Source organism: Phaethon aethereus (genome assembly GCF_964289735.1).
Source record: "Phaethon aethereus genome assembly, chromosome: 16".
Taxonomy (NCBI): Eukaryota; Metazoa; Chordata; class Aves; order Phaethontiformes; family Phaethontidae; genus Phaethon; species Phaethon aethereus.
Window position 1 is genome coordinate 299,614 of NC_138592.1, and position 19,196 is coordinate 318,809.

At 54.1% G+C, this 19,196-nt stretch overlaps 1 protein-coding gene across 1 annotated transcript in view; it reads left to right on the forward strand.

Annotated features, from left to right (window-relative positions):
* CDH22 (cadherin 22) overlaps window positions 1-18,284 on the forward strand; it is a gene marked incomplete at its 5' end in the record, with an annotated part of 55,875 nt that extends 37,591 nt beyond the window's left edge. The window contains 4 exons of the mRNA XM_082007061.1: window positions 6,189-6,310; window positions 6,820-6,937; window positions 15,944-16,195; window positions 17,662-18,284. Coding sequence (XP_081863187.1) covers window positions 6,189-6,310; window positions 6,820-6,937; window positions 15,944-16,195; window positions 17,662-18,200 — 1,031 coding nt within the window. The 3' untranslated portion in view covers window positions 18,201-18,284. The remainder of the gene's footprint in view (window positions 1-6,188; window positions 6,311-6,819; window positions 6,938-15,943; window positions 16,196-17,661) is intronic.
* Window positions 18,285-19,196: the final 912 nt, after the last annotated feature.

A 19,196-nucleotide genomic window follows, 5' to 3' on the forward strand; every position in this document is an offset into this window, starting at 1 on the left:
GCCTGCTGGCTGGGGTGACCTCTGCACCATCTGGCTGTGGTGCTGTTGTGAGCCCTGCCTGGCATCAGGCAGCGATGAGCAGGCATGCTGACGCTGCCCGGACACACCAGAGGGACTGTATCCCACTGCAGAGCTGTGGCACATCCGGCGGCTCTGTGGGGAGGCTCTGCCAGTCGTGGCCAGGGAGGAGGGTATCACAGCGTTGACAGCACAGCGCAGCATCCAGAGGAAACATGAGGTGACAAGAATCAGAAGGACAATATTTACACGCAGCGGTTAGAATTTCAGAACAACTCAGTAAATGCTGCAGCTCCCCTCTGGCAGGAAAGCCTGTCAGGCTGGATCACTTCAAAAGACGGGGAGACTCTTCAGTGCTCTGACTTCTCCCATCAGTGAGTTCTGACTCATCCATTTTAACTGCCCAGACATTCCTCCCAGTGACATTATCCTTAATGTTTTGTAATCATGAAATATTAATGACTGATATTGAATTTAAAGTACAATTTATGTCTGAATCCTCTGGCAGAAAGGGCAGTTCTAACGGCACAGCTTTCCAAGTGATAGAGGGGTTTCGAAGCAGGACTGTGCAGCAGCTGTTGGGCCATGCCCAGCACAGTGGGATTGGCCACGGCTGCATGAGCACAGGGCAGCTGGAAGTCCCCGTGCTGGCATCGGCGCATCTGGCATGGCGGTTCTCGGCACGCTCGTTTCTGGGGCCAGGGGGAGCTGGCAGAGCTCTGTGGTGTTTGCTGCGGGCATGCGGGTTGCAGCTGGCTGTCGCAGGGTCTGCTGCGTGGCTGGGCAGGATGTCATCAACTCCGGCGGGGGCAAGTGGTAAAATACTCTTCCTCTTTCCTCAGTGAGATGTGAACTTTGCAGAAGGAATGGAGCAAACCCACCAGGCATCTTACTGCCTGGGCTCATGCCTGGCACCCCAGCTCACTGGGGCTGCCAGGAAGCCATGCCTGCTCGACTCCCGCAGCATGCAGGCACACGGCCTGCAGTGCATTGCAACAAGGTCTTGTCTCCCTGTGACCTCCAGTTGTCCTCCCTGCCTGCTGACAGGGCTGCCCTGAGGAGGGTTTAACAAATGTCGGCTGATGGAAAGCTTGTTCACTGATGGCACTTGTTCCCGCAGGCAGCCTGTCCATTCGGTTTGAGCAGCTCAATACAAGAGCTGTCCCTACACCTTGGAGAGCCCCATCTGGGACCTGGTGCTGCTGAAGCAGAGACCGTGGCCAGGGATGTGTGCCACACCTACAAATAACCAAAGAGAGTGTATTTGCATCTGGGGAGCAGTAAGAAAAGCTGCAGAAGGTGCCTGGCTGCACCTGTGAGGCTGGTGGGGCTGCCTGCTGCTGGTGGAAGGAGAGGAGGGGCAGGTCTCCCCTGCAGAACAGGCAAGCCCCAGCGTGAGCTGCCTCGGCTGGCTGGTGACTAGCAGAATATTTGGCCTTGCAACGTGGCAGCCAGCAGGAAGCATGGGGGCTGTTCAGCAAATCTGGCCTGGGACCAGGCCAAGCGTTTCCAGAGATAAATCTTCATCTCACTCACAAGCTGTTTACCTTCCTTGGGCTAATATTAGTGATTCTCTTCCTGTTTTCCTCTTTGCTCGTGTAAAATGATGAGGCCTTGACTGCTGTGTCCACTGCTGGTAATTGAGATGATAAATCTTCCTGCTGGAGTCTGGCTTTAATCAGAGCATTGTGTTTGGATGCGATTTAATGACTCTCATGCTGCTGCATTCAGGCAGGACTCAGGAGAGGTGAGAGCCATTTATATGTTACTTGGCTTAACTGCTGCTTCTGCTTTGCTTCCCCTCGGCTGGGAGCCATGTTTTCACCTCCAGCCTCTGATGTACCCACCTGTGTCCGAGCCGTACCCCTACTTTGTCCTTGCCATCAATGTTCCACTTTGCAGTCGAGCAGCTGCACAGACATCTACAAAACCACCCTGTGCTTCACAGCCATGGCACAAATGTTGGAAAGCAGAGTGGCCCATCCCAGTCTTCTAATCTGTATTTTGTTCTCCCAGTTTGCTGAGATAGTGAGGAATAAATTCCACCCCTGCCTCTTCTGAAGGCAGTATTCAGTACTGTACCAATTTGGTCTTGGATGCAGAAGAGAGTGGGTCAAACATCGTGCCCAGTGGTGTCCATGAGCTGTGTTTTCCCAGGTGCTGCAGCCACAAACAGCAGCCCGCAGTCCTTTGGGCTTTCCTCAAACCGTGCTTCAGACCCCAGGAAAGCTGCAGAGTGCCTTTCTGCTTGTGGTATCATTACACGGCCATGTGTGCAAGCAGGAGTGCAAACAGTATGTGTGCTTCAGCAATGGTTGGATTTGGAGCTTCACAGTAGAGATTTGGGTGTAAACATGCAAAGTCCTTTATAGTGCATTTGTGTGAGGTTCTGGCAGGGTAAGGACTGGCTCCCAGCGCAGCAGTAACCACGGTTCCCCTCTGTTCCTGCCATGGCAGGGGTGGCCAAGCATCTTGGCAATCCCTTCCCATCTCTGTGAACTTCTGCTGCAAAGCTTCCAGCGTTAGAGAGCAGTTGCCTGGAGCTGCTTGACATCAGTCCTACAGGCAGTCAGCTGTCTGGAACCAGGGGAGAGGGTAAGCTGTTGTCGTTTTGCATCTGAATGTTTAAGACAAGAATATTGTTCTGTTCAGATTACTTGCATGGTTAATTAAATTAAGAAAAAACAGTTTTGGGATGTGGCTGAAGATTCAGCTGGAACATTTGAGGCTTGGCCTCAGCATTGCCGTGCAGCAGGACAGCTTTTTCCTGCTCCAAAGCCACTGTGCTGCCTGTCCCTGCGCTGCCCACCAAGCAACACCTCAGCACAGGGGGTCCAGGCTGTGCTCGCTGCTTGTCCTGAGCCGCTCTGTTTGTAGCGTTGAGGGGGTGCAGATGCTGCAGCATGGAAGCAATGGGTAAACCTCTGGCCCCCAAGCCCAGCAGGCTTCAGCATCTATGAAATAATCTGGCCCGTGTTGGCAAAGGCAGATGCCAGTCATCAGCCTGGAGCTCCCTCATGCACTGCTGTGTTTCCAGCATCTCCCCCTTGTTCTATGTGTTTTCCATGTCTCTTTCCTCAGTCTTTTCAGATTAATAGCATTCCAACTCCTGGAGGAAATGCAGAAAAACGGCATGTTTAATTTTAATTTAGGAAAGCGTTTAGGTAGCAGCCTAGTTTCCTCGCTGCTGTCAGTCAGGTTTTCTCAAGGCTGACATCAATTAGTTTAAAAATATTGAATGTAATTTTGCCTGACACAACATATTGCAGCCACTGCAAAATACAATTTATTTTAGAAGAAGAAATAATTAAACTAATTTGCATGTCAGTCAGCTGAGCTGGAATACTGAGGAGAGACGCTGCGATGGAAGATGACTTTTTTTTCCTTCTCCAGTCCCCCTCAGCCTGGCACGTGCAACCCTCCGTCCCAGCCACTGGCCAGGTGCTGCTTGGCAGAGGCCTTCAAGGGCACATTTCTGTGCCTTCCCGCAGCCCTCACCCAGTCTGCTATTCTTCCTGGCAGTGTACATGCCTGCTGAGCATTTACTTCTGTCTGCTGGAGCATGTCTAGGGCTGCATGCATACGCTTCTGTGCATGTAGAGGAAGCACAGGTTAGAGCTTTTGGCCTTGCAGATGGGAAGTCTGCATTGTTAGCTGCATCATGCCTTTCATCGCAGATGTACTCCAACAATCTTAATTGCACTTCTGACCATCATAAATTCAGTTTATGTTACAGAAAACATTTCAGAGATGTTTTGGAAATAACTTTTTTCAAATACATCCAACCATTTTTCATATTATAAATCCAGGTACTGGCTCATAGGAAGGGGGAGGTTGATAAAGAAAGCATTTGAGGAACCTTCAAATAGATCATGGTACAGCCAAAATAAAAAGAAGCCACTGTGTGCCTCCCTGGAAGAGTAGACAGCAATGCAATGGTTGCATTTCTAACCTTGATGTTTCTAGAGATGTCAAATTTTAACCCTGTCACTGAGCCAGGAGTAAGCGTGAGCCTTGGGCTTCAGCAATTTTGGAAGAGGCAAGAGGAGAGGTTTTTTATGACAGGGTACATTTAGAAAGGACAACTGTGCTTTGAGCTGGGTGTTAGTTACAGCTCTGGCAGAGGGGTTGGTGCAGGTCCTTGGCTTTGTGCCGTGGCATATGGATGACCCCATTCATGTGCCCAGCATAAAACACTCCTAGCAGCTGCTTGCCGATGCTGTGGAAGAAGACAGACCTGTGGTTATTGTCAGCTTTAAATACACTGATTGCATCTCTCCTGATGAGGGTGTGAGAGGCAATCTCCACAGGAAGATGCCATGCTCAGGCTCACCCAGGTGTCCCGACCTGGCCCCGTAGAGCCTGTGTGGCACACGCCATGCAGACAGGTCCTGGGGAGAGTTTGGCAGCACTGGGATTGACTCCTGCTCACAGCTGGCTTGGGCACTGTGGGGCATCAGGGGAGGAACTGCTGCTCCAGGTTGCAGTTAGGAAGGGGAAGAGATGGGGTCCTGGGCTCTTTTTCCTCCCTTCTCTTTCTGCCTTTCCTCACCTTTCTCTCGGCAGTGCCTCCAGGCCAATGCCAGCTTCCTCCAGAGCTGAGTAGCAGGGACAGTTACCCATCTTCCTGCAAGCTGAGGAGGGGGTGATGAGCTGCTGTCATCTTTCTTGCAGGAATTGAACTCTTTTCTTGCTCCTGCTTGTTTGTGGCCCTAACAGGCATCAGGTCCACCCCTCTGCCTCCCCTGGGCTCCCTTCCCTCCCCGCTGCCTCCCCTTTTCTCTCTCCCTGAAAGCAATTGCAGTTTATTTTACTGCACCAACACACCTTTTAAAATAACACATCGTTCCTGGCTTTTAGTCACGATTTCTGCCTCACTCCCCCCAAAACAACCATCTAATCACCAGAGCAGCTGGTCTGGGTGAGAGGGAGTGATAATGTGAGAACGGGGTAAAGGCGGCACTGGGGAGGGGGCTTAGGTTCCCAGCTAATTATGGAGCAGTGCTAAATCTCCTCTCCCCTTGGTCCTCCCCCACCTGATCTGTGGGGGCTAGCATTAATTTTATAGACAAACAGGCAGCAGAGCTCCTGCCCAAGCGAGGAGAGAGACATTGGGTCTGTCACAGTTGCAACCTCTAGGTAAAACAAAGGAGATGGCGTCTGAGGGAGTTCTCATCTCTGGAAGCGCATAATGTGCTTCAGAAAACATTGGGCCCTCCAGAGTGACTTATGACCTTACAGCAAGGGCTCAATGTACCTTTGCCATCTGCGCGTGGGGTAGAGCAGCACTGCAGTGAACGGAGCCATAAATGTTCTCCCCATCCCGTGTGCGAAGTGAGCCCGGAGCGGCACTGGCGGGCACAGCCCCGGCCCGGCCAGCAGCCCCATGCTCCCCAAGGGAGTGGAGCGGGCTGCGCGAGGCACGGGCTGGCGTGCGCGGGGTTGAAGGAGCTGCCGTAGATCTCATTGCGTGACCCCCCTGTGCTGGTGGGCAGGTGGTGCTCAGTTCAAGTTCAAGCTGCTGATGGTAACACAAAAACCAGCGTTAGTGTGCAAGGCCTGGTCCCAGGGCAGGAGCCCCGCACCTTGGCAGGGAGTGTTCAGTGGGTGCGGTGGAGGTGCGGTGGCAGATTTCGTTACCACCCTGTGCTCTTAGTTGATCCCAGCTGTTTCAGGTCCCGGCTCTGCTCGCTCACCTCTCAGACGTTGTGCTGATCCCTGGGGTGTAAGGGGCAGGATCCGAGTCAGGGTGTGATGTTCTCGTACCTGAATTTGCTTGTCCCCTCTTGGTGTTCTCTGGCTGCAGCACAGATGCTTATCAGTGGTGACTGACCCTTATTGCAGGGACTTGCTTGGGGCTGCTCAGCTTTTCCAGGGATAGATCAGGCCGACAGCAGCATTTCAGGAGTCCTTGGTATGCAGCCCAGAAGTTGTGTTTCTTTACTGGAAAATGAGTGTGGTGAGGCTGAGTGATGCTCCGTGGGTGCTGATGGCCCGCAGAGATGGTCTGTGCTGCAAGTGGGCAGAGGTGCAGTGCTGTGCGACCTTCTGCGCTGCCAGCAGTTGCGCAGCTGCGACGGCCTCTGGATGGACAGAGGTGAGGAGGGTTTGCTTCCCGCTAGCAGCTGATGGCACTTCCGGCTGAAGCTCTGCTCCTTTTTTTGTTTCAGATAATCACTCACAGGTGTCAAGAACCTCTCTCCGTATCCGCATCCTGGATGTGAATGACAACCCGCCTGAACTTGCCACCCCCTATGAAGCTGCTGTGTGTGAGGATGCCAAGCCAGGCCAGGTAGCAGGTGTCCCCTAGCCCTTCTCCCAGGTCTCCATCAGTACCTGTAGCGGTCTCATGCTGCAAGCAGCGCTGTGGACCAGCGCTAGCCTGCCTGTCCTTCCCCTCCTGTCTGAACATCTTATCATGCAGCTGCTGTCTGTCCTGGTTTCAGCCAGGGTAGAGCTGGTTTTCTTCACAGAAGCTAGTGTGAGACTATGTTTTGGATTTGGGATGAGAAACTGTTGATAAGGTGCTGATGTTTTGGGTTGTTGCTAAGCAGTCAAGGACAGTCCAGCTTCTTGTGCTGGTCTGCTAGCAAGGAGGCTGGGGGTGCACGGGAAGCTGAGAGGGGACATGGGGAACCACTTTGCTGGTGTCCTACAGCTAAGCCCATCCATAGGGGCAAAAGCTTGTCTCTCACTGTGGCAGAAGCCAGTGATGCTTTGCTGGGATGGACCCTGCAAGTGGGGACCGTGGAAGGGGCTGTGGAGGCAGCAGTGATTCTCACCTCTGCTTTCTCCCCATAGCTGATCCAGACAATAAGTGTTGTGGACCGTGATGAGCCTCAGAGCAGCCATCGTTTCTACTTCACACTGGCACCTGAAGCCAACAGCAACCACTATTTTTCACTACTGGATATTAAGGGTAAGCCCTGCTGCACCCTTCTCAGTCCTGCAGCCTCCGGGCTGAGCAGCACACCTCATTGTGGGGAGGGAGATGGGGCTGTGACCTTACAGTCCATCTGTGTTGGATGGAGCTCAGGACACTTTGGGCACCCTGCAAGGCTCCTTGCCAACCTGAAATGGTGGCTAGCAGTTTGGATTTCCTCAAGGAGGCTCTGCCAGCTTTCTTCTCTGCTGCAGAGAGGTCCAAAGCTCCTCTTGTGCTGTCTGGGTAGCCTTCGATGTTTTCATGGCTCTCAGTCCCTTTATTGATACGAAATCTCCAACCTGGATGCAGGTAAGGAGATGATGTGGCTTTACAGATGAACATGCTCCTGTTTTAAGCATTAGGACTTATCACTCTCCGAGGTAAACCTTGGAGTGCGGGTCATCCCAGGGCCACCATGCAGGTGGGCAGCCCCTGTGTCCCTGACAAATGGGAGCAGCTCAGGAGTCCTGGGAGACAGCGGGGCTGTGCAGCAGCCCACCCTCGGCCCTTGCAGGTTATCTGGAACACAGCCAGCAGAGACGGATTCCCCATTAGGTAGCAGCACGGGAGCATGGCTCCTCTGTGTTTCCTGAGGCTCGTCCTGCCCTATGGGAAATGCATCTGGGAAGGGCCCGTCTGTTCCTCTGGGAAGCTCTGGGGTTCTTTGCACCTCTGGGCTGAGGGGCTCCAGACAACTTGATCCCTGCCTGCTGCTGTAACCAACAGCAGTGCAGTGGAGGTGCAATGCAGGTTTTGCTGGCTGAGCCCTGGCTGCTATTTGGCTTTGTGGACTGCAGGGTCAGGCTGCATTTGTGTGGACAATAACTGTCTAGAAAGGTAGTTATCAGGCTGCTTCCTATTTTTGACTGGTGTTTTAGGTGAATTTAGGTGCTGACTGCAGCAGTAAGTACAGCAGGGACCCTTGCAGATAATGGGGTCTTCTCCAGCCAGACGTGCACTTACTTGTCAAAGGGGCCAGCCATGTTGGAAGCCAGCAGTCCACACTGAAATGCTTCTTTGTTTTGATTGGGAGTTTTTTTAACCATTTTTTCCTCTGTTTTTGCAGTTTCATCTGTCAAAAGTTTGATTTAGTTTGTTGTGAGCTTATCGGAGGAATCCTCTGCTGACATTAGATCCTGCTTGCTCAGTTTGGTTCAGTAATATCAGGGATAGTCAAAATGGAACCTCCGGCAAAAAGCTTCAGACATAATCATAGAAGGACTGATATTGCTTTGTGTTCTAAAAAGTGCAGGTGTCCCTGACCTGAGTCCCTCCCTCTGCACTCACAGGGCAGCTGTTCACAAGACCTTTCCTTCTTATCGTGTAAGCAAGTTTTAATCCTCTGCAAGATTTTGCCCCATGCCCAGTGATTAACTTCCTTCACTTTCTCTGAAGGACCTTATGAAAGCATGCTTAAGCGCACTGAGTTGCACCCTGGTGTCTGTCCCTACCCGGACCCCTTCAGAAGCTCCGAGGGCCCCGGGGCCATGCTCCCCACTCTAAGCCAGGATGTTTGCTGCAGCTGGGTTGCGATCCCAGAGCCATCACTGCTGCTCTGCCTGCCTGGCAGGAGGGACCTGGCCAGGAGTGGCTGGAGCTCAGTGGGGGCTGCTTCGCTGCCCAGCGCTGTGTGGGGATTGCTCCCACTTCAGCAGCAGGGGTTCACCAGCAGCAACCTGAGAGCTGGTGTTGCAGGAGGGTGCAGGACGCAGGCTCGTGCACCACAGTCTCTTCCAGAGCTGCTGCTCTCTTGAGTGGGACGAAGCTCTCTCGCTGCACAGGGTAATCCTTCTTGCTAAACGACCCCACAAACTTTGCATGTGGTGCAACATTGCATAAAATGAGTAAAAGCTGGCATCGCCTCCTGCCTTCTGCTCTCAGGAAAACAAATGCTGTTGCTGCACAGTTATTCCCAGGGTGTTTGGAGACCCTCCCAATTGCCAAGCAATGCTGTCTTCCACAGCAAGAGGAGGCAGCTGCCCGTGCAGTCGGAGACACCCCTCATTTCTAATGTCTGTGTATTTTAGTGTCATCTCCCTTCCTTTGATCTCTCCCCCCCCTCCTTTCTCCAGTTCATTGAGCACCCTGGGTGCACTTGCCTTTGCTCCCTCTCTCGTGGGTTCCCTTGCTGCATCCTCCATTGTCCCCCGCATTGCCTTCCCCTCATGCGTTCACCCCTCTTGCACTTGTCTCTACTCCTCCATATAAATATCCGTGGTGACAAACTGCTACCACCAGCCCATCTGTTTCTTTGTACAAATTTGTAGCCAGTTTTGAAATGTGATTTATAAATATTGCTTTTGCAGCCAAGGAGTGACACTGATGGATGTCAGCACAGATGGATTCGCTAAGCTCTTGCTTAAATCCTTCTCTCTTTTGCTTTGCACTTAAGTTCCCTCGGCTCCTGCAAGGCAGCAGAAAGCCACCTCGGGAGGGTGACTTGTCCTGGGCACAGCAGGGACCAGCATCCGCTCAGGAACACTCCCGTTATGGTTCGCCGGGCAGGGCGAGAGCCCCTGGCCATGGCAGGGCTGGCAGGTGGGGAGCCTGGGTGGCTGTGGCCAGCAGCGGGTTCGCTGTGTGCTGCCAGAGAGGTGTCCGAGGCTCGGAGCTGGCCGCAGCGCGGAGGGGCTCCCTTGGGGGTGCTGCTGGGTGTGCCCCAGTGGGCAGGGGGAGTGTGGGGGGTGGCTGCTCGGGCAGGCACCTTGCTGGCAGGACCGGCCCCGCAGGAGGCTGGGGAAGCAGGAGGAGTGAGAGTTGGTTAAAGTGCAGAGCCCCGTTACACAGGTGGGAGCAGAGCCCGGTGGGATAGCCCAGAGGGCTGGGAGAGGATGCTGAATGCTACCTAGGCTCTTCCAGGGCTCCTCGTGGATGGCGTGGAGGAAGCCTGTAGGACTTAAGGGCAAGCCCAGAGTGATCGATGGGGCAGCCTGTCCACAGGTGAACAGCTTGTGGAGTACCTGCTAGTAAGTGGGCAGATAGCAGTGGTCACAGGGCGGGTCTGCTGCAGCCCGATACTGCCACAATACAGTCACGACACTGCTGCTTGCCCAAGCCCTGCTGGGTCAGGCCCCACTGCAGCCAAAACTGCACAGAGTGGGGATGGCCCTTGCAAAGGGCCTCTGGTTAACGTCTGCAGCCCTGCTCGCCAGCACCCAGCGGCACGCAGAGCTGCCTTGGCTTTGATGTGCCAGGTCAGAGCTACAAGAGCAAAAGGTACCCCAGCAGGAGACCTTGCATTAGCTGAATTATAGCTGATTTGCAGGACCCAGGCTTTTAGAAACGGTGCTCTCTTTCCTTGCTTTTGCTCTGCCCAAGGGAGCGTTCAGGCACTTCCTAATTCATCGGACAAGGAATAAATACCATGTATGGTAACAACAGCTCTGATCCAGAAGGAAGATGCCCAGCAAATTAAGTGCTTAAAGGAAGAGGTAGAACTGGAAAAGCTGACCTCACCCAGGCCCAATTGGTGCCATTCCAAAGGCATTCATGCACCATCCTCTGCCTCCTAACTTGCCTTTTGCTGGGTCTTTCTGGCCTAAGAAAATTGATTACAGAAGGATCAAAGGCAATTAAAGCCTGAAATCATGTTCTCCAAGAAATGCTAATTGTGTTGGAAGGGATGGTAGAAAACATCGAAGCCCAGCAACCTGGAAGGGATGCTAGATAATATGGAACGACACGTGGAGCTACTGACTCCAGAGCTCAAGGGCTGGGCAAGCAGATGTCTGAACTCTCTGCAGGTCTCATTAAGAGCATGTAATGGGTGATAGAAGATCTGAAGATCATAATCAAAAGCAAAGTGTTAGGATTTGAGGATTGCCTCAGGATAGAGGAAGCCTCCTCCAGCCCCACAGGGATGCCATTCTCAGCATGAGCAGCACAGATGCTGATCTGATGGGGGGATGAAAAAGAGCATTGAATCTCCATGGGGGCTAAGCAAAAGGCAAATGAGCAGCAGTGATGCTGTGGCCTGGTACCCAGAGAAGTTTGGAGAAGGAAGAAGCAAAAGGGAAAAATCGGATTCTTTTCCTACCAGCTGCACCTGCCTGGGGCTGGATGGGGAGTCTGCTCCTTTTGGGCAGCTCTGGTGGCAGTGTGGCCGCGGGCCCAGCTGGGAGCCATGTGCGCCTCCCCAGAGCTGGCATGCCCAGGCACCGGAGCTGCAGAACAGATGCTGGAGAAGGGGAAGGCAGACGCTCACGGGACCCTGGGAGTATGAGAGAGGGCGCGGATATCGAAATCCAAACTGGAGGTAGCTTGCTTGCTTCTGCTCTCCTAGCGCGTTCGAGGTTGAGTTATGAGAAGGATTTATTAGTTCTGTCTTTGAAGCTGCCAAGAGCCTCTTTGGAGAGGGAGTCTGAGAGACTTAATTATTTTATTATTCCTAGTGATGTTATGCTACCACCAGAGTATATTGTGTTCCTAAACTTTCCTCTTACAGCAGTATTGACAGGTCCCTGCACACTCGACTCACATTGGTTTCTGCCTTGTCTGGTGACTTGCTCCTCAAAGCAGGCAGAGGTGCCATCTCCTGTCTGTCACACGCGGTGATATGATGCGACATGGGATCACATCACTCTGTGGTCTGGGAGAGGGTGGCATAGGAAACCTGCGGAGGAAATGTCAGTTTGTGTAGCAAGATGGCAATGATAATAAATGGTTTGGCTTGGGGCTTCAGAGGGTGCGTGGCACAACCTTTATAGTGGTGTGACCATAGCACAAACTGCAACCTTGCAAAGACTGGATGGGAAAACCTAGGTGTGGAGATCCAAACTCATCTGTGCAGGAAAGCTGTGGATTAGCATCTGCTCAAATTTCAGTACCACCTCCTGGGAAAAACTCCTCAACCTCGTGATCCCAAAAGTGGACTTCACAGAAAGCTGCTACAGAAGAAGAGACACAAGAGGTTGCAGGGCCAGGCCTGTCTGGCTTTTCTTTGCAACAACTCTGGCTGTGCTAATTCAAACAAATGTACACCAAGACACGCATCCTGAAGCAACTGCCTTGGGTCAGCTGTATGTAAAGAAACAACTGTACCAAGGGAAATTACATTGTTTTGTAGGAGGTTGCTTTGGATACATTTTCCAGGATACATTTTCCCAGGTCTGGGCAAAATTTTCTTCATTTCTACGGTCAAATAAATGACATTGTATGGCAGCAGTACTGCTTTTTCTGGAGTATTTCAGAAGGGAACACAGAAGTTGTTTGCAAGTAACGGGGTGTAAACACCCGACAGAGAAAACATGTTTCCCAGGGTGCCTGGGGAGCTGCGGGCACAGTGGGTGGGCAGCAGGTAGGCAGCCGGAGCTGTCTCAGTCCCTGGAGAGGGCTGGTCTCTGCCAACCAGGGGTCTGGATGTCCAGCCTTGGTGAGCAATGTCGTAGGTGTAGACATGAAATTTCTGTGGATCTCCCTCCTGTAGGAAGTGCTCATGTTATCCTACAAGATATTCCTCAAGAGAGAAAATGTAGTTTCATGATGTTTGAAATAGTGTTTTGTAGTTGTGATTTTTGTCTCTCTGCCTAGCACTGAGTTTTGGGTTACAGAGCAAGACCGCAGCCCCTTCCTGACCTGAGGTTTCTCAGAGCAGAGCTGTCTGTCGTGCAGTTGATGTATTTAATTACTGGCTGCTTTATTTTGACTTTGTGGGTTCGGCAGTGAAAATATTTCTCCTTCTCGTACTTGGAGGTGAGGGGACTCAGCGGTGTAACACACTATCTGAGCAGTCTCAGCTTAGCTGAGGTTAGCGGCTGCCTCTCTCTGACTTGCACACGCGTTCTCCCTTGATTTTTGGAGACTGTTTCTAAAAATACAGTGTGCCTTGTGGCAGGTCCCTAACAGGAGTTGGAGCTGGCTGTAAACAGAAGGGGAGTCACCAGCCTTCTGCTGCATTTCCAGAGAGGTGAGGAGCTGGTGCTATGCCTACATTTACACAACGGTAAAGGGGTGCTTGCCCTGGCGCTGGGATCGCTCCCCTGAGCACAGCGTTTCATCAAACCTGGACCAGAGGTGGGCTGAGCAGCACGTGGAGGTACAGGGCTGTGTGCACAGGGATCCTCTGAGCCAGGATCTGACCACGAGCTCAGGCTGGTTATTTGACTGGTGTGATGGTGGCAGCGAAGGCAGCCTTCCTGGGCTGAGGGCCAGACCCTTGCTCGCTCACAGCAAGTTGGTCTGTCCCGTTTGTCCTGTGGCTCCATCTCCACTGGATCCAGATGCCCGAGGCTTATGTTTAGCTGGGCTAGCTAGGAGTTAGTCCTGGTCTCTTGCTGAGATGGTGCCATTAATGTTATTTATAGTTCCGTACTATGCTGCAGCAAGCTGAGGGAGCAACACCAAATGAGATCTTGTTACCTTTGTGCAAATTATTAGCATAACAATAATTTTTTTTCATAGCTCATCCTTGGTAGGCAATAGGCAGCTTCTCAGCAGACTCTGCTGTCGGCAGGCTGCCGCACTTGCTTCAGCTTCGCTGCTGCCTGGGGGACTGGTGCTCCCCTGCTCTTCCTGACAGCTCTGCCAAGTTGCCTCTGCTGGTGCCATGTGCTGCTCCAGGAGTCTCAGCTGAGGTGGCAGAGGTCCTGCCAGGTGGCTGCACAGGCAGAGGGTCGGTCGTCCCTGCCCCACATACAGAGAAGCCAGGCAGTGCCTGTGGTGCAGAAAGATCGTGCTTTCTGCTGTGGGCAATCCCCTCCACAGGCTGATGACACTGCAGCACTCGGATCCCATCTGACTCAAAGCATGGGTCGGTGCTGGGTGCCGCAGGTGGAGTGCTGACATTGCATGCAGTATCTCCCTTCTGAGGCAAACTGTCCCCAGATCGACTTCTACAAGCATTTCCCTTACTGCTCTCTTCTGCTCTGTGCTTCTGAGGATGTTGCCTGCCTGAAGTCTGCTGCTGCAAGCAGGGATGAGTTGAGGTTACCTGGAAAATTCCCTTAATGGATAAAAGATGCTACATCCAAAGGAAGAGTTTTTTCTAGTAACCTGCAACACAGTTTGGTGTGCATGAATAAGATCTAGTTTTGAGTATTGACCTTGTGGCACTCAGTGTAGCCTCCAAATGTTGGCTGGTGTGGCCTTCTCTCCAGTGTCCTTGCCTTTCCCACATTTTGCTCTTCAGGGCAGACCTGTGCTCTCAGGTGGACTGGAAGAGATGACTTTCACCCTGTCTCCTTTGTGCTGGAATCCCAGCTCTCCCCAGCTAGGGTGCCAGAGGCTTCGCTCTCCCCAGGAACACGGCCGTATTCTGGCAACACAGAAAACTCTAGCAGGCCGAGTCCAGAAACCTGATGACATGAAGCAGCAATCTGCTATTTAGCACCATGACAGCTGAGTGCTGTTCTGGGCACAAGCCCGTGCACTGCTGCCACCCCTCTGGGCACAGACTGCCCATCTTCCTCACTTCTGCTCCACCTAGCCATGCTTGGCTCCAGCACAGGCTGGGTGGGCTTTGCCTCTGCACCTGTGTGTCAGCACGGGGGCACCAATTGCCCCAGCTCCTCCTCTTCCAGACTGCCCTGAAGCAGAGACCAGCCCTCGCTTGGCCTTTGCTGGGGTTGGTTGCGCCAGTCCTGTGGGCAGGTCGTCTGTGCCTCTCTGTACTGGCAGAGCTGGGTGAGGGCTCAGGACCCTGTGCAAACTGCACTGCCCCTGGCCCTGGGCAGCCTGAGCGGGCAGAGGGGCTCTGTGCTCTGCTCTGCCCCGGTTGACGTGCAGCGCCTCCGGATCTGCCCCGCTTCCCATCTGGCTGGTGGATCCTCCCCGTCCTGCAGCTCGGCGTGTGCCGGCCCCTCTGCTGTGCTCTTCACTCGCGCCCTGTCCCTGCCCTGCCCTGTGTGCTCCCATGCAGCACCCAATCCATACGGCAATTTCCACGGTGGCAGGCAGCCCGAGAGCCAGAATTAGAATAGATGTCTTTTCTGATCGAAGAGCTGATTGATACAGAAAGGGGCCAGTCCAGCATAAATCAGGTGCAATGAGGAGAGAGTCTGTAGACAGCAGCAACTTGCTGTGAGCGAGCCAATCTACGTTTTATTAGATAAAGACTGCAGACAGTCAGCAGCAACTTCTGACATCTGGCCACAATTGTTCAGCTACTATTCAATCCCTTCCTGCCCGCTTGCCTGCTGGCTGGCAGTGAGTAGCACACATGAGTAGGGAGCTGAGCTGATTTTCAGTCCCTGTTCCTACCCTCCCTGCTCCAGGTTGTCTGGGCGCAGCTGCTGCTTGGGTTCATCTCTGGCACCGGGGCCCTAGAGGGTCCCATGAAGTGGCCGTGTTAATGGGATCGTAATAGGTTATTCTGTGCCGGCTGAGCCCCTGAAACTGGAGGGTTTGAGCAGATGGGGAGGAGGATGGCTGGCTTGCCTGGGAGGCTTGAAAGGAGCTCTGCCTTCTCCTTCAGAAGTTACAAAGGATCTTAGGGGTATTTGGCCCTCCAGCTGAGGCAGGACCCTTCACCCATGGCTTTTGTGTTTGGAAGCAGTAACTGCTCTTGCAAGTTCAGTGCCACATGCAGACCCCTGTCCACTCTGGTCTCCATGTCAGCAACTGATTTTTATCCTAATTCCTGTTCTGTGCCACTCTCAGAGGGTCTTCTGGAAGGTTTTTTCCCCTCTGCTCCAACTATGTTGTTTGTCAGCACAGTTCAGACACCTGTGTGCTGTTCCTCCTGTGTTGGGTTCACCGTGCCCTGGGCACACTGGTGGGGTGAGATACCAGGCTGGCCTCAAGGTGCCTGGCCAAGGAGCACGTGCTGGAGCAGAGCTCTCCACCTCCGGGTGCTTGAGCTACTGAGGGGCTGAGGTGCAGGGGAGCCAAGAGCTGGCTCCCTGCTCCCCTATGATGGAGAGGAGGGAGGCCCCATCCCCTCTTTGGGCAGTTGCTGGAGCTGGCGCATGAACAACTACTGATCATCTTGAGTATGGAGGAGCTCGCAGCGAGATCTGGCAGTGCTAAGGGTGACTTTGCTGTGGGTTTACTTGTTCCCTGCAGACAACACGGCTGCGGTGCACACGCAGAGAATGGGCTTCAATCGCCAGGAGCAGGATGTGTACTTGCTCCCCATTTTGGTGGTGGACAGTGGCCCCCCAGCCCTCAGCAGCACGGGGACCCTGACCATCCGTGTCTGCGGCTGTGACAGCAACGGGGCCATCCAGTCCTGCAACAGCACAGCCTACGTCATGTCAGCTACGCTGAGCCCTGGCGCACTCATCGCACTGCTGGTGTGCATCCTCATCCTGGTTGGTGAGTGCCCGCCTGTCCCCCAGCCTCCTCCTGTCCTGTCTCCACTCCATCCACCATCACACAAACAAGCACAGGCCGTTGCTGTGGGCATTGTGCAGGCTCCTCTGCCAGCTATCTCCTTGCTGCTAGCTGCAGCATGGAGGGCAGGAAGCCCGGCCCCTGCCAGTGGGAGGCTGTCAGGGAAGCTCCCACGTTTGCCCCAGCTCCTGCACGCTGGGCTCGGGTGGGCAGCCGGAGCAGGGCTCCCTGTGCGCAGGCAGGCATGCTGCTGCCTGCTGGAGGCTGGAGAGCTGCTGGCTTGCTCCTCGCCTTGATGGGCAGGAGCCAAGAGCTGCTTGCTGGCTGCCATGCTGTGCCCACAGCAGGCATCTCACAGCGGGGGGGTGGGGGGTGGGGGGTGCGTATCCCAGTGTGGTGGCCAAGGGCAGCAGGCATGGGGCAATCAGTTGCGCTCTTACCTCAGAGCGTTGGGAGGGTCAGCATTAGAGCATGCGTGAGCGTGTGGGCAGGACGCAGTGCTGGAGTGGATGTAAACCAGACCATTGCCCCGGTCGGGACCTGCACCCTGGGAATGCTGGTGGCTGCCACTGACACACTGGCAGTGTGTCACTTCTGCTGGGCCGCTACGGCACAGCGTGAAGGTGGAAGGGAAGAGTGGGCTTGTGTGTGCGTGGGAAGGGGCTCTGAGAGAGGGGTGTGGCAGTGCCCTCCAGTTTAGCATAGGGCAGTTGATGGATGCTGCTGCTGAAAGCCCTCTGGCATCGGTGCTCGCTCACATCTGGCTCCTGAGAGCTGCCCAGACATCTGCGGAAGCCAGCGCATTGTTCAGCGAAGTCTCCTCTCCTTGGCACATCTCTGCTCCCCATCTCCTGCTGTGTCTCCGTTTAGAAAACCCTTTCCCACAGGGTGCACTTTACACTGGTTTCATTTTCCAACGCAGTGCAAACAAATTTCTGCCTAATTGCCCAAACGAATAAAATGCACATCGGTGCTTTAAAGGTGATGGGATGAATGGATGATGATCCAGGACACAGCTGCGGCTCATTGCTTAGGCTCTGTGCCATCTGCTCCACATTCACCCTCCTGACATTTGGCTGCTGCTGCGATTCATGCGCCCCCTTTTCCTACTCATCTTCTGCAGAATCCATACATTTGTCTGTCCAGCCATGCATTCACCTTTCTGTCCCTCCTGTCTCAGCGGTCGTGCTGCATGGGAAAGGAAGCTCCCAGTCTGCACTGGAGCCTGGGCAAACCTCTCTCCAAGCCAGTGAAACAGCACAGCTGCTACTTGACGAGCCTGGCTGATAGGAACCAGCTGGCATGCCAGCGGTCTCGGCTGCAGGGCTCCCCGTGCTGGAGGGTGCTGTGCCTCTGCACTCCGCCGCCGAGCGTGGGCCATCCTCGCCCTGCGGGAGCGCAGCTTGCACAAGCCCCTGCGCCCGTCTGACTGTCTCTTCCTTTCCCAGTGCTGGTTCTTCTGATCCTCACGCTGAAGCGACACCACAAAAGCCACCTGACATCTGAGGATGACGAGGACATGAGAGACAATGTCATCAAGTACAACGACGAAGGGGGTGGTGAGCAGGACACGGAGGCCTATGACATGTCAGCTCTGCGCAGTCTCTACGACTTCAGTGAGATCAAAGGCAGTGATGGAGTTGGGGGGCTAGGAGAGGGGGGCCTGAGTGGAAACTCAGCCTCTGAGCTCCATGCCCTCCCGCAGTGGGTGCAGAGCCCAGACCTGGACTTCTCCGTGTTCAGAGACTATATCTGCAGGAAGGTGGAGCAGGCAGATGAGGACCTCTCTGTGCCGCCCTACGACTCGTTCCAGACCTACGCCTTCGAGGGCTCAGACTCCCCCGTGCCCTCCCTGAGCTCCATCAACACCTGGTCCAGTGGCTCAGAGCAAGACTTCTCCTACCTGGGGGCCTGGGGGCCACGTTTCCGGCAGCTGGCAGCACTGTATGCTGGGCGCAGGGGCGAGGAGGACAGCGAAGAGTCTTAGTCGTCCCGCCAACCCCCCATGAGGCTCCTGGCGCTTCCTTGAGCGGGGCTCCACGCCATGAGGGGACAGCGTGCGCCCCTGGCCGGGCTCCACAGCTGCTGGAGAGGGGCTGCACTGCGGGGCCAGGGAGCGCTGGGTGATGTGCTCCTCAGCCGCTGCCTCCTGTTCGGGGTGCCTCTGCACCCGCATGGTGAGCCTGGAGCGCCCAAAGGAGCCACTGTGGCCGTCGTCATCTCCTTAATACCAGTCTCCATTAAAGCACTACACATTAATTTAAGAAATAGAAAATCTAATTCAAGAGAGTTTGGAGGGGGTTTCTCCTCCACAAATTATCATTTAAATAGATCTGTTCAGTAAGCCCACTTCAGGAAAGGAAGAGCAAACTGGGAGCCTTTTGTTGTCTAGATTGTTTTTGTCACTTGAGTCAGAGCATTTGAAGTGCTTTGATTTCTTTAAGAGCTTTCCTTGCAGAGGGAAACAAGCTTTTAACTTCTGTTCAGCTTTTTCCCCCTTACGTTCGCTCACTTTCTGGAGTCCCCCTTGTCTCTGTGCCCAGGCTCCTCGGCAGCGCTTGGCTGCTGGCACAGCGTTGGAGGGAGCGCGCCGCACTGGGGATGCATGTGCTGGATGTGGGCTCCAAGGTCACATCCTGCACAGAGCGACCGCTGCACCACAGTTCACTTCAAAACACGCTTCGCCTCTAAGCTGCAATTGCTTCACCGCTCCGTTCTTAGACCTTTCTTGTGGTTATCAAAGATGCTTGTGATTTGAAGGGGCTTGCTCCTGCCTCGCACAGCGGACTTTGTCTGCGAGGTCCTGATGTACCCCACGGCCCTGGTGACAGATGAGGACATCCTGTCCGCTGCCAAGGCACAGTGCTGTGGCCTGAGCCACAGAGCAGCCGCAGTGCTGGGGAATGCCGTCGGAGGGGCGCGGAGCGGCTCTCCCTGGGCCGGCTCTGCCAGCCCCTCGTGGCAGGCTGGGCTGTGGTCTGCA